The following is a 13,544-nucleotide window of genomic DNA, read 5'->3' as shown; positions in this document are numbered from 1 at the left end:
TTCTGTATCTATTGTCACGATTATATTTCCTCCGAAAAGTCCATCCAGAAACGCATTGGTAGTTATTCGGCGATAGCGGCATCCAAAAAAATGAGTATATATTCTCGAAACATGACCTGCTATCGACGTAACGTCCGCTCGATAACACCACAACCAAGACACCAATCGTCAACCCACACGGCCGCTACTTGTCCTGCAGGAACTACCTTTTGTGGCTCATCATATATTATGCGGACAGTATTCTGTTCCGGCGTCCTGTTCGATACCTGAGTGCAGTTTCTTGAAATGCCATAACGAGAAGACCTACCCGAAAACAGTGCATGGTATGTCCAGCATGCGATGTCGGAACTGCATTCTAGCTCTGAGACCGTCAGGGGAACGAAGGCCTTCCGGGGGTGAATCCGCCCAGATCCACTGCCAGTCACAAGCCACGAGACCCGTGCTGTACATCTCCTTATGGTCACTACAAGATCTGAATGAGCCGCATCCTCGAACCTCAGTTTCACGACCGAGCCTTACCTTCCCGGCACAACAAGTATTTCGTTCCACTCCGGATCCTTGTCGCATACAAACATTTTTTCACGTAATCCAGGGATGCGCGCGTTTTGACCAAGAGTAAACTGCCACAGGCCCTGATGTTTTCCAAGCGTGTTACCATCGAGGTCAACAATGGGTCCAGGTTTCGGCGGAATATACTGAGCTGCACCCAATAGTCAATGACAGCAAGTAAGAGCGAGACTGCAAGGTATGCACATATGAAAGTGTCAAAGCGGCGCTTTTCGCCAACGAAACAGATGCCCATGCTCTCCGGCCTTTCTGCTGTAGGCAGCTTCCAGTCGCGTGCCATTTGCTTGACTTGATCCTTCGTATACTGTGCAAGCGGGAACAGAGTTCTCCCTAGACTACTCTCTGGAATCGCCGATAGATAGTATGTCTGGTCCTTTAGCCGGTCAAGCGGGCGCAGGAGCTTAGGTCGCGGAGATGACTGCTCCATGTCCCAACCTTTCCGTGCATAATGGCCTACAAGTGTCACGTGAGCTCAAGGGTACACAAACGTGAGGTATGCACGGTTACCTGTAGCAAGCCAGGTATCCTCCGATGTCAAATGTTGCATAAGTGCACCGAATTTGACCTCTCTAAGCATTTGTCAGCATACAGTCCGTACCCTACTTTGTAAGATTCACTTATTGCACCAGATATCTGGGTTAGGTGTAGCACCCGCTTCCCACAAGGCAAGAGATGGTTGGAAGACGCGGTTCCAATATTCTTTGGAGAGATCCACCTGGCAGAAAAGTAAGCACGAGAGATACCAAAACAACCAGACAGCAATAACCAGTTTACAAGGAATGTCCAGCATCTTGCAGACACGCTGAACGTCATGCCAGTCCTTCTTCCACTCGCAGCCCTCGTCCGTACCAGACTCGTCACGAGCGTCCCAGTTGCGCATGAATATTGCGGAGAGGTCGTAGTCCTAATGGCTCTGTAAGTAACATACAGCACAACACTTAAGTTCAGCTCACTTTCTCGCTCAGCAGCTTAGCGACTACGGAAGAGTCTACACCGCCGGACATGCCGACCGCCACTAGACAGAGGCGGTAAATCTCGAGAAAACGGTCTGAGCGTATAGCACTCACCGCGGCTGCCCTTGATTGGCTCTAGCTTATTTACATTATTGTGATAATGCGCAAAGGAACGTCTGAGTACCGTTGGCCATGACCGCATCAGCCCAAGAGCAAGTTGTCCAGGTTTCGCTTCGACGCCGGAGGTCTGCCTCTTGCCGCATCCGGCAAGATAGACGCCCTAGCCTATGCGAGATGCGTCCGCCGTCGCGTAATCGCCTCACGTGACCTACAGTATCTCTGCTCTGAACCGTTCGCCGTGAGGGGCGACGTCCCGACTCCCTGATCCTCTCGTACAACAATCACCGCCGACCAAGCAAGCGTGCTCCCCTCAAGAGAGATTCGAAGACATGCCGGCATCTGCAAGAAAGAGTAGCATGGGCCTGAACCGTCGTGGCCCGCAGAAATATATCCCCTACCGTGCCGACGACCTCGAGCACGGGAAGCGCACCGGCCTTGCAGTCGGAATCATCGAGCACGACTCGGACGGCTTTGAGCCGTTCGAGAAGCTCATGGGCCAGGCGGACCTCCGCACGCCGCCAAAGCCCAAGGTGCAGGGCAAGCGACGCCGCCCGAAGGCCCCGCCGGTCGTGCGAGAAGAGGACGACGACGAAGGGGAGGTGTCCATGGAGCTCGTCGACAGTGAGTGCACCCGCAATCAAGTCATCCTCTAACTGAAAATTGCCCTGTATGCAGGCAACCCGAACAGCCCTGCCACCTACTTCGCCCACGCCCGCGTTGCGAACATCACGTCGAGCGTGCAGCGCGTCGGCTCTGCCACGCGGCCCGTGGCACGACTTTCAGACGTCGACTTCGACAAGGTGCCCTCGCCGCGGTACAGCTCCCCCGGGCTCGCGCGGCGCACGTCGCTCGGCTTCGCGCTGTCCGCCGGGCCCTCGCACCTCGCGCGGTCGCGTCGTGCAGACGACTTTGATGACGAGGGCTCGGAGCCGGGGGGCTTCGATGCGCCGTCGTTCGGAGGTGGATACGACGACGACAGGCTCCCTGCCTCTGATCTCGAGTCGGACCCTGAACGCACGCCCGTTGCGCCGCGCAAGCAGTCGCTGGCCAGCACGCGAAAAAGTTTCGCACGGATCAGTCGGGAGGAGGAGGGACAAGAGGAGGAGCGGGAGCAGCGGGATGAGGAGATGCAGGCGGGTAACAATCAGGAAGAGGAGGAGGAAGAGGTCGAGAGGCGTATGAGTGGGGAGCAAGCAAAGGCAAAGGGCAGGAAACGGGTAATCTCAGAGGAACCGGAGGCACGAGAAGATCAGGAGATGGAAGATGAGATTGCTCAAGGCCTGGACGAGATAGACCACCAGCCGGAGGATGACTTCGACGAGATGGCGCAGGATGAAGCAATGGAATTGCCGAGGGGCGAGGTTCGACGCCGGGAGGAGGACGATAGCACCGAAAAGGGACGTACAAAGAAGAAGGCTCGTAAAGAGAACGACGAAAATCCGCCTTCTCCCAAGCCCAAGAGGGGTAGAGCGCGCAAGAAACAGGATATCCTTACCGAAAGTATGTTCGGCCTTCCTGCTCGTAATGACGCATATACTCAAGTTTTTCAGTCGTACACGACTCCAACGTTGACGAAGACGGTTTGCGGCGTGGCAAACGCATGCGCTACAAACCCTTGGATTGGTGGCGCTGCGAGAAGGTCGTCTATGGTCGCCGCGAATCTGGGCAGCAGCTCGTCCCGACCATCAAGGAGATCCGCCGGATACCGAAGGAGGAAACGCAGCCTCTCGGAGCCAAGCACAAGCGCCGACGCAAGCCTCCTAGCAAGGGCAAGCCTGCGGAAGAAGACGAGCTGCCGATTTTCTGGAATCCAGAAGAGGGCTGGGACGACGAGACCAACCCCATCGCCACCGCTATCGACTATGTTACGCAGCAGGAAATCGAGGCTCGTGAGTGCGCTCTTCCATTCCACTCCGACAATAAGCTGATCCGTTTGCAGGTGTTGCCTTCACGACGAAGATGGTTAGTCTTAGAGACGCCGCCAACGCCAACTTCAAGTTCCAGAAGATGTTCAGCGATGGATCTTTCCTGGCTGCTGGACAGCTTCTCATCCCCCCTAATGGGTCGAAACCCACGAAGAGCACCAAGGACAACAGCTTTGTAAGTGCCCTATCCGTCTACAAGTGTAGCCATATACTAATGCTTGGCTAGATATTCTACGTCATCGAGGGTGGCGTCAAAGTCACCATTCACCGCACGAGCTTTATCATCACCACTGGGGGTATGTTTTATGTGCCGCGAGGTAAGTTGAGAGTATTACCCTGGCCACAACTGTTCCTTATCCTATACTGCAGGAAACATGTATGTCATACACAACGTCTCGGACCGTGACGCCCGCCTGTTCTTCGCTCAAGCCCGCAAGGTCGAGAAGGAGGAACTCGACGGAGAGCGTGAAGATCGCTCCCCGACTTTTGTGAATTCACCATCGCGATAATTCTAGCAAGTTCTGTTTATAAGATATGTCTATGTACACCATTCTCATGATTTGTCCTTTTCCGCTCGATATTGTATGTTCTATTCTGAACCATGCTCGTCTTGTGCTCTAATGGAACGCTGACTCCACGGTGTGCATTGAACCCGCCATCTAAATGCAAACTCAAGCGGCCTTGTAGAAGACAAGAGTCATCGAAGGTAGTGGAAATAATCCCATAATGAGCTGCTCATTGCAGTGCGACTAACATTAGCAGCCCGGGTTCTCAGGAGAAGCCAGAGGTACATTTGGTTTGAGTTCGAACGTGCTCGGCGGAAGCGAGTACGTGCGTATCTTCTCACGATGACACATCGAAATCTTCCGTGCTTGCGCACTGCCGACAGGCAACGTGAACACATTGCAACCGTGCCTGTTGCATCAAGCGACTCGTGCGTACCTGGGCCACAACGGCGCCATGCGCAGTAACGAGTGTCGGGAAACTGGCCAGTGCGAGTTGCCATGACGGAGAGCTTTGGCCAGCTGCGAACGTCGGGCCTCTTGCGGGCCTCTTCCAGTCCAGGCCCGCAGCCTGCGCAGTCCAGAAGATCGGTCGCGCGCACAAAGAGAGCAACGTCGTGAAGCTCCAGCCGCGTTGTTATCTCGTATGGTTCTCTGTCAATCACAGAACAGAACAGAAGAACCCGAACTAGTCGAGACGCCCTGCGGCTGCTCATATACGATGCACAGAGAAGCGATGCCAGTGGGAACGGTGCGCAGTGCGTGTGCGGATTTTCTTCGCGGCATCCCTCCAGGTTCGCTCTTGTCCACAACCGCACTTCCAGAAGTCTGCTGAACGGCGGCCGTGTGCAGGCTACATGGGACCTTCCTGCGCTGCGGGCGCACTGCTCGCCGCCTGCGTCTGGCACGCCGCTGCGGTTAATATCCCATTCCGGAGGGTCGCCACTTCTCCAGCACCGCGCTCGCGTGTCGCAGCTGTCTACGACGTAGGCGATCCGTTCGGGTTCCAAAATTTGAACAACAACGTCTACGCAGCAGAGATTATTGTCCAAGGAGCCAATTTTACCGTGAGCCCATTAATGTGTGTGGTATTGTATTGATGAAAGATTAATAAATGTACAGGCACAGTTAGACACCGGCAGCTCCGACTTTTGGGTCGATAGCTCCTTGGTTCAAAACAATGCGTCGTTCGCCAACGCCACAAACACAGGCTTCAACGCGACGAGTTGCTACCTGCGAGTTCCTTTTCACTTGGCGGCAACAGACATGTTCATTATTGGCTGTCTAGTGATACCACTTGCGCAGGCGGTCTCATCCTTGTCGTAGATGTTACCTTTGGCAACTTCACCATATTTGGCCAGGCCATGAGTAAGAGCCCCATGTAGATCAGGATGAGCTCCATCGCTGACTCTTCCGTCAGTCGACGCCATAGGCACGAATGCGACAGAGGGCACCAACATCACTGCACTTGTAGGCCTCGGCGCGTACGTTCTCTCTGGCTATGTTATGAAAGAGCAAACTGAGAAGATTGTGAAGACCTGCGTCCAGTTCAAGTAGCATAGTGGCGAGCCTGTCCGATGACCCTCAGATAAACGACAGCCCGCTGATGAACAACGTGAGGTTCTATTGCATACTGCTTTGCAACTAACCTCACAGGCGAGTGCCGAGCCCAGCTATTTGACATCTATCCAGACGTCGACAACTACATGACCTTCCTACTATCCCGAGCATCGTTATACGATGACACTGCGGGGGGCGTTCTAACAGTCGGTGGGCATGCGTTCCCTTTAAAATGCTTCTGGCCAGTGCTCATTCATGACAATTGCAGGCGAGGTATCGGACGAATGGCCGGGCATTCAAGATACAGAACAGCTGCCCGTGCTCCTCAGCGATGCCTGGGCGACCGTCATAGACGGTTTCGTCGTCAACGGCCGCACGTTGACAGACACCAGCAAAACGTCTGTCTGTCCCACCAGGAGTCGAAACAAACGATGACCCGTGCTGACGGCTCCTCTGGCAGACTCCCGAACGGCCCTCCGCAGATGCTCACGCTCTTCGACACAGGCACAGCCCGCGGTGCGCCGCCCTCCGCCGTCCACTCGTAACCTTCCCCCCTAGGCTGACACGGCATACATGCCATGCACCGCACAGCGCTCGCACCTGCCGAGGTCGTCGACGCGATGTACCGCGACCTGCCCGGCGCCGAGTTCGACGGCTGCTGCCAGTACACTCTTCCGTGCGCCACGCTGACGAACATCAGCGTTATCATCGGGTGCGTCCCCCCTCCCCCTCTTTCCCGCCTCCCCTCTGCCCCGCGCCTGACCTGCCCGTACACACACAGCGGGCAGCTGTTCCCGATTCACCCGATCGACGCCGTTGTCGTCCCTGCAGCGGGCGAGGAGCAGCGCGCAGACGCAGACACGAGCGTCTGTGTCAGCGCGTTCAGCTACCTCTCGCCGAACAACGTCGGTGCGTGGCTCATTCCTCCCGTGCGTGTGTGCGCGCGCGCATATATGAGTTGCTGATCGGGAATGGGGACCTCCCAGACGCGATACTCGGCGACACGTTCCTCCGGAACGCATACGCGCTGTACTACTTCGGGAACTGGACGCGCCAGGACGACGGCCCGCCGTACATGCAGCTGCTCAGCGTGAGTGTCTTTCCTTTTATCTTTTCTTTGTTATTTTCTCCGATAAAGTGGGAGCCTTGGCTAAGGATTGTGCGGCAGACGACAAACGCGACAGCCGCGGCGGCCGAGTTCGGCGCGCTCAACGATGCACGGCAGACAGCGCGCAAGGCGGCTCAGCAGAGCAGTCCCAGCATTGGGACGACGAGCGGCGCACAACGGAGCGTTCCTCTGTGGCCCACGTTTGTGTCTTTGCTTTCGGTTTTGATGTCTCGTGAATTGGCTGCTCTTATCTCTTGAATTCTGGAAATTGCACTGTAACTTCAACATCGGACTCCCGCACGATATTTTACTGTCGTCATTTTTCTTTTCTTTCATCGATGTCCCCCATGGCCTTATGGATCGCTTCCATACTACAATTCCTACTCCTCACACCAGACATTCTCCTGCCACTCTGCTGTTACCCATTTTCACACGCTTTCATCCATATTATGTCACACTCGGATTCACACCTATCCATCTCATCTCTATCTCGTAGTCACAACAGCTTGTTGTCTGAATAGATTATACGATACACTCAGGTATACCCAGATTACACATAGAACTACAGGGGAAGATTATGGTATATTAGTGTTACATGTTATGGTTTACACCCATGCGCCTGCATATATACATGCGCATTCCCAACGTGAAGCCATGGAACAGACGTATTTTGTGCGAGGGCGGGATGGAATAGGGTATCGTCGTGGTGCAGACTTGCGATTGAGAGTCGTGAAAAAGCTTGCCGCAGAACACATTTACAGTGCCCGGCTGGTGCAGCTGAAGGGCGAGGGGAAGGTGCCATTTTCGTAGCCTGCAAAGCACCATCAGCGAAAACCATCCAACCAATATAAGCGCGAAGACACAAAAAGACGACTCACCCTGGATGATGCTCCAAATGCTCGAATACAGCCCGGCGATCATGATGAAGACTCCGGAGAGGACGACGAGGGCCCAGAAGACGGTCTTGGCCTTCTGCCGCGGGGTCGTCCAGCGGTCCGCCTTGGGCGTGAGGTGGAACCAGAAGATGCCCGAGATGCCGTACGTGAACCAGCTCGCGAAGAGCGCGGAGATGACGCTGAGCAGGTCGTTGAAGAACGGGATCACCTCCGCGATCACGAACGCGAGCGTCCAGATCACGAGGCAGATCGCGAGCCACGTCGCCCAGCCGACGAACGAGTGCGACGTCATGTGCTTCGAGTGCACGCCGTTCCGGCGGAAGCTACGGGCAACCGCGTCAGTTGCGACCTTCAAGGGAGGAAAAGGGAGAGAGCGGTTTGCTTACATCCGGACGAAGACGAGCTTGGCACAGACGTGCCCGTTGATGACGCCCGCGATCATGATCGTGGGCAGGGCGATGCCATAGGCGACCTTGCGGAGGAGCGTGCCCGTGTTGCCGAGCGCGGGCGACACGGCCTTGTCACCAGTAAATGCGTAGACGACGACGCCGACAACGAGGTAGAGCGTCGTATCCGCGATTTGGAGCGCGTACAGGGCCTTGGGGAAGTCCTGCGGCTCCTTCATCTCGGCGATGAAGGTGAAGAACGCAACGTGGCCCGCGTACGCAAAGATCTGCGAATCACACTCAGTGCGTGCCTCAATAAATACGACTGCATGCGGTACTCACGATGTCTGTCACGGCCAAGAAGCCCTGTGCGAAGTTGAGGTTGGAAGTCACCTTGACGGGCGCCTGGTGTCCAATGATGCCGACGCCAATCATAGTAATGAGAATGGCGGCCATAATGGAGATGAAGGACGCGACGCTGAGGTACGAGATGCCATTGAGCGTGCGTGGTATAGTGAGCACCAGACAAATGATGGCTGAGACGCCCGCCCAGAGCACGGAGCACGACGCGCCGGCAGTGATGGTGTCAAAGGCGATGAGGCCTGTGAGGACGTGCGAACCACAGACGAAGGTCATGAAGATGACCTGTGCGGCACCGAGCACCTCGCGGCCGATGGGGCCGGCGAGAATGTAGCCCGCGTCAGCCATGTTGTGCACGTGCGGGTAGCGCAGCTTGAACTGGCCGATGACATAGCCTGTCGCTGTGGCGAGGGTGCCGAGGAAGAGGACGAGGATGACGCCTGCAACCATGCCGAGGCTGGCAAAGGCGGAGGGAATGGAGAGAATCTGCGATGAGCAGTCAGGCGGGGATATCGGACCGACAGCAGAAAGATCACGTACGCCAAGGGAAACGGTCTCCGCCAGCATCAGTGCTGCGGCTTTCCACCAGACCATGGTCCGGTACTGGACTGCAATCACGCGACACAGGTCAGAACGCTGGTCAGTGGAAATTTTCACAAAGCATACGCACTCTCAGCGCCATCCTCGTTCCCGTAGACATCAAAGCTGTTCGTTGGGTCAACCACCCTTGCAGATGCGCCGCTCTTCTCCGCGTCCTTGGCACCATGGTTGGCAGGCTCTGCGGGCTTTTCATGTATAACAGTAGGCGAACTTGATCTTGTTGCAAGCTCTGGGTTTGAGTCCACTTGGGCCATGGCAGGTTACGAGTCGTTGGAGGTCGTGAAAGTCGAGCTCAGCCGGTGAAAAGAGCGCGGTCAGCCATCTGGTACAATATATATGAGCTGGGATATCATTCCCGGTGGGCCATCAATTAACTCGCTCCACCCACCCCCGCCTTCCCCAGCCACACGCGTCACCCTAGCGGCTCCGTACAGGGTTCTAGAGGGGAGACGCTTATCATCCGGCGAATCCTGGCATCCGGTCCATACGAGAGGGAAGCTCGATTTACAAAGAGTGAGCGGACAGAACTCTTGAAGATTTGTGAGCCATCTGCGAGCAGTTCTCAGCCGCGCTCCCAATTCCAAATGATCCTGCGAGGAGAGAAGAAGGTGTCGACGGACGCTCGCTCGACCATCTCCCACCCAGCCCGGCCACCTCCGAAGACGCCCGGGGAAGGCATTCAGGCGCCCAAACAGCAGCCAATCGAAAAACTGTATTCATGACTCCCTCCCCAAAACGGAGCCGAGCCATTGTGGCGCACAGGCGCTGCCGGGGCTCCGCCGACCGATTGCCGCTTTGAACTGTGCACTCGCCCCGGGTAGATACACTGCACGGTCACAAGTGCAGCCATGATAAGGAGTCGGCGAACCCAGTGAAGCAGACAGCAGAGCTCTGGATGGTTGTACAAACGGGTTATCCAGAGGGGTCGAGTTACGGCAGGGGGTAAACTAAAGTCGCTAATGAGCGGCGAAGAAGGGCGAGCACATGCTCCCGGGCCTTCTCTTAGGCCGCCGGCTCGGTCAGTAGTCAGCACGACGCATCTGCGGCGGCCGGTAATGGCGAGAAATTCGCCTTGCACTTGTAGCTAGAATTGTCAATTGCGCAGGATCTTTAGAAGCTTGGTCGGTCGTAGGGGATTTCAGTATATACTGTAAGCGCGCTCACGGGAACCAAGAAAACTAGGGGTAAAGACCAGATTCTGGCCATTTGGCGACAAGATAGATGCGACGATAGGCATGTGGCGCGTCAGTCAACCGTACCAAGTCTACTCGTGTATCCTGTAACCCTGTCCCGCAGAGATAAGGATGGTCATCGCCCGCCCGAGAACAACGGGGGTGCTCACCTCTCCTGCCCTCCGATGCCCCAAACATCTCCCAGCATCTCCTATTTCACATCCAGAAGTCTACAAGCACTGATGTGCGTTGCTCCAGGCCTTGTCAAAGGCTTGAGGGCAGTGCACAGAGCTGGTGATCCCCCCGTATGTGATTTCAGCAACTTGAACAGCTTGAAGGATATGAGCGAGAGTAGACGTACTCACACAAGCCCCGCAATCTAATAAGTGAGGTTGTCACTGCATTATGATTCCGCCTAGAATCGTGTGGCAAATCGTCATTTTGGTTTGTCAGTCAGTCTGAAGGAACGCGTCAGGGAGATACACTCGGGAAGCCCGATAAAGCGGCATATCCGACGGTGGCAAGTATCATTGGGAATATGGTCGGGACAGCTAGATTTCAGAGGTTCGCTTGACTGCTATGCAGAGGTGCAAATAACCGAGTAAAATCCGACGGTTTTACGTGAGCCACCCTAAATATGCCATCACTTCGGCAAACGCGAAACCTGAGAGGAAGATAAACCTGACCATAAAAATTGAGAGGTTTTAGCGAATTCGAACGGATTGAGATATCATCCCAGTGGAGATGCGTTCGTCTCCACCTGATTTCTCCGGTGACGACGAGAGCTTGATCTCACGCTTTTCCCGGGCTGCCTGCGCAGACAAGTTGCGAACGGTGCATACCTGCCAAGGTACCAAAGCAGGGACATCACGACTCACGAACAGTCCTGACATACCTGTGCACCGACCAGTCGGGAGAGTCCCTTCTCTTCCTTCTCTTATAGAACTGTGAAATAGACAATGCTGATAACCTCAGCTCGCGTATCACAACACATCAGCCCTGTCATAGATAAGATTTCTCGTGTCCTGTGAAAGACGCGTCAGCCCAAGTTCGCCAATGAGCCAGCATGTGCAGTGCAGCAGTCATCACCTTCATCGTCACCCTCGTACACGCACCGCCTCCGCGCCCGCACCGCCCGCGGACTTTAGCACACTTGGCCGACTTTCGTTCCGCAGCACGACCACAGCGCTTTCGTGGCCACGTCACATTTTTGCGAGCCTCGTGGACGCACGCGCAATAGCCGGCGGCAACAGAGCGTATCAGCCACGAGGCACGCCTCGTGTTACGGCGTCCTACGCTCAGACCGCGGCTGGCGGGAGCCGACCCCAGGATCTGTCGGCAGAGCTGGTACGCGACGCGGAGGGACGAGATCATCAGAAAACGTTTTTCGACGCCCAGAAGCCAGGGATGGATGTGCAGAGGGCCATCAGAATACGCTGAGACACCGCCTTTTTTTTCGAGCTGCAGGAGGGACGAAGACGCCGTCGCGGCCCTTGGGTGCGAAGTGGTGCAGGTGGCCCAGGTTAGGCCATGGCGTACCAAGGCAGCGAGCGCAGTGACGATATTCCGGCTTCGGGGAAGATGTGGAACAAGAAGCCCCAGGCCGTGCGAGTAGTGACGAAGTGGATGTGGTGAACGGGCTTGTTGCGCACCAGGCGTCGCGAGCATGTAGGGATCAGCGACCATTGCGACATCGCCCGCCCTCCACTTGAGTCGCCGGGCCCATTCAGTCTCTCCAAAGAAAATCAGCAAGAAATCGCACGACGTGCAGCATGGCATAGCAGCGTGCAGGCATGCGTAGACGTCGAGCTCGCTCGCGGCGCGCATGAGGCGGTCAGGTGAGCACTGCTGGTACGGAATATGTGCGCATTTTGGAGTCTGGGCGAGAACGAGGTGCGCGTGCGGGGCAGGTGGAGAGATGAAGACTTGGGAATGAGGCGTAGCGAGCGGCGCGGTGGGAACAAAATAAACGAGAATTAGGTAAATTTGCGGACATAGGTTGGCAGATTTTCCGCATTTTTCGGACAAAGAGAAGCAGCTGAGCGTGCCTCGTGTAAAGTCGACCTGGTGGCGTACGAAAGCGTGTGTCCACATATGGTAAGGATAGTGTTGAACTGCGGAGGTGGTGCCGGTAGACGGTGACTTAGCAATTGCCGCTCTTGAGGGGTATCAGGAATGAGGGTGTTTTTGATTCTCCTGTTAGGAGCGTGTCGCATGGAGTTAGAGCCTAGAAGCACTTCTTGAACGTCTGCGATGAAAATACGAGGCCTGCATACTAGATACCGGCCTCGATGCTCGTTCTTTGGCAGCTGGTGGGCAAGAGCTCTGCAGATAACTGGAGCTTCGAATGACGTTAGAGACCGATCTAGAAGCAAGCAAGGTTGGAAAAATGGGAAAAACCGGGCTGCCATCGCGACGGGCAGATTATTGACGAGGTAGTAAGGACGTCCACTTGAGCTTTCTTCATGTGGTCCGCGGAGCCTTTCCCCGCGTATCGCCATGAGGTGCGGAGAAGACCGAGTGGGGTATCTGCACCTACCGCTGAGCATTCTTTTGGACGTAAACACTGTCTGGACGTACCATAGTCGGCGGGCATTCACATCTCCATCTATGGGGTTATGGCAACAACAAGGGTCCTGTCTGTGCCGTGGTACGCATGGCGCGGGCTGCCACCAAACGTTGCGGTGAGTTTCGTAATTGTGAGTTCTCAGGTAAACTTCGAAGCTGCCCTGTGTATGTTGCACCGCGCAAGCATGTAGGGTGCGCCGACTGCAAAACGGAGAGTGGTGGCAGCTGACTGCATGATTGATTCAGTCAATCAAATGGCCCGGAGCGGCGAGGCTCACCTACATTTGAAGCATAAATCGGTGGAGCATCTTGGAGCCTTGTAACTGTGGATGCTGTGTAACGAAAATGGTGAGGCGGATCGACGAAGCCTGCCTCGACGGCTCGTCTTGCATCAAGACGTAACGTTCGAGCTATCGGTTCGAATACGTCTTCTTGCAAAGCAGCAGGCCGTGCCGGAATTGATAGCATCTTACAAGTTTCCCAAAGGGCTTTGGGTGGTTCCTCTGAGCATATGGTTCTGTTGCGTAGCCCTGTGTAGCTTCGGCACTGAGGTCACGGGCGAGCACCATGCGTTGATCGACCAGGAAGACGAGTATACGAGCTATCCGTAGATCTAGCGCAAGCAATTCGCTCCAGCTATAACTTCCGAATGACCTATCGCAGAGCCACTCCTAGGTAAACGTCCTACGTTGCTTCAGCTGAATGGGTCTATGTCGGATCGACTCACGAGGGTCTCGCGGCAGATTCGAAGGTGCTTATCATAATTGGCGAGAATCGAAACAACAGATCTGTTCAAGCAGCATCTGCGCGCATGATCATGTCAATC

At 55.4% G+C, this 13,544-nt stretch overlaps 6 protein-coding genes across 6 annotated transcripts; 3 read left to right on the top strand and 3 right to left on the bottom strand.

Annotated features, from left to right (window-relative positions):
* Positions 1-92: 92 nt before the first annotated feature.
* On the bottom strand, positions 93-1,699 carry PHACADRAFT_255702 (uncharacterized protein). The gene is made up of 9 exons (XM_007395508.1): positions 1,635-1,699; positions 1,521-1,582; positions 1,334-1,471; positions 1,185-1,282; positions 1,075-1,136; positions 754-1,020; positions 520-700; positions 308-463; positions 93-255 (listed from the first exon to the last, which is right to left on the bottom strand). The coding sequence occupies exons 2-9, from the start codon at positions 1,569-1,571 to the stop codon at positions 120-122; spliced, it is 1,089 nt and encodes a 362-aa protein (XP_007395570.1). The 5' UTR covers positions 1,572-1,582; positions 1,635-1,699; the 3' UTR covers positions 93-119.
* Positions 1,700-1,892: 193 nt separating this feature from the next.
* Positions 1,893-4,131, top strand: PHACADRAFT_255701 (uncharacterized protein). Its single transcript, XM_007395507.1, has 6 exons — positions 1,893-2,261; positions 2,316-3,140; positions 3,191-3,529; positions 3,580-3,740; positions 3,792-3,882; positions 3,935-4,131. Exons 1-6 carry the CDS (start codon positions 1,997-1,999, stop codon positions 4,072-4,074), a joined length of 1,821 nt encoding a protein of 606 aa, XP_007395569.1. The 5' UTR covers positions 1,893-1,996; the 3' UTR covers positions 4,075-4,131.
* Positions 4,132-4,804: 673 nt separating this feature from the next.
* PHACADRAFT_195260 (uncharacterized protein) lies at positions 4,805-6,994 on the top strand (the record flags this gene model as incomplete). The annotated part of the gene is made up of 13 exons (XM_007395506.1): positions 4,805-4,862; positions 4,921-5,135; positions 5,191-5,293; positions 5,374-5,436; positions 5,489-5,552; positions 5,605-5,683; positions 5,742-5,838; positions 5,897-6,026; positions 6,089-6,144; positions 6,220-6,340; positions 6,410-6,537; positions 6,615-6,718; positions 6,797-6,994. 13 exons carry the CDS (start codon positions 4,805-4,807, stop codon positions 6,992-6,994), a joined length of 1,416 nt encoding a protein of 471 aa, XP_007395568.1.
* Positions 6,995-7,308: 314 nt separating this feature from the next.
* Positions 7,309-9,202, bottom strand: PHACADRAFT_255698 (uncharacterized protein). Its single transcript, XM_007395505.1, has 6 exons — positions 9,049-9,202; positions 8,919-8,986; positions 8,361-8,864; positions 8,019-8,305; positions 7,615-7,955; positions 7,309-7,547 (listed from the first exon to the last, which is right to left on the bottom strand). The coding sequence occupies exons 2-6, from the start codon at positions 8,970-8,972 to the stop codon at positions 7,492-7,494; spliced, it is 1,242 nt and encodes a 413-aa protein (XP_007395567.1). The 5' UTR covers positions 8,973-8,986; positions 9,049-9,202; the 3' UTR covers positions 7,309-7,491.
* Positions 9,203-9,634: 432 nt separating this feature from the next.
* On the bottom strand, positions 9,635-10,298 carry PHACADRAFT_255697 (uncharacterized protein). Its single transcript, XM_007395504.1, has one exon. It carries the CDS (start codon positions 9,826-9,828, stop codon positions 9,658-9,660), a length of 171 nt encoding a protein of 56 aa, XP_007395566.1. The 5' UTR covers positions 9,829-10,298; the 3' UTR covers positions 9,635-9,657.
* A 2,683-nt stretch (positions 10,299-12,981) lies between these two features.
* On the top strand, positions 12,982-13,412 carry PHACADRAFT_255694 (uncharacterized protein). Its single transcript, XM_007395503.1, has one exon. It carries the CDS (start codon positions 13,048-13,050, stop codon positions 13,327-13,329), a length of 282 nt encoding a protein of 93 aa, XP_007395565.1. The 5' UTR covers positions 12,982-13,047; the 3' UTR covers positions 13,330-13,412.
* Positions 13,413-13,544: the final 132 nt, after the last annotated feature.

The sequence above is a fragment of the Phanerochaete carnosa genome (assembly GCF_000300595.1).
Source record: "Phanerochaete carnosa HHB-10118-sp unplaced genomic scaffold PHACAscaffold_5, whole genome shotgun sequence".
Classification (NCBI taxonomy): Eukaryota; Fungi; Basidiomycota; class Agaricomycetes; order Polyporales; family Phanerochaetaceae; genus Phanerochaete; species Phanerochaete carnosa.
This window is presented reverse-complemented; position numbering and strand designations above follow the sequence as displayed.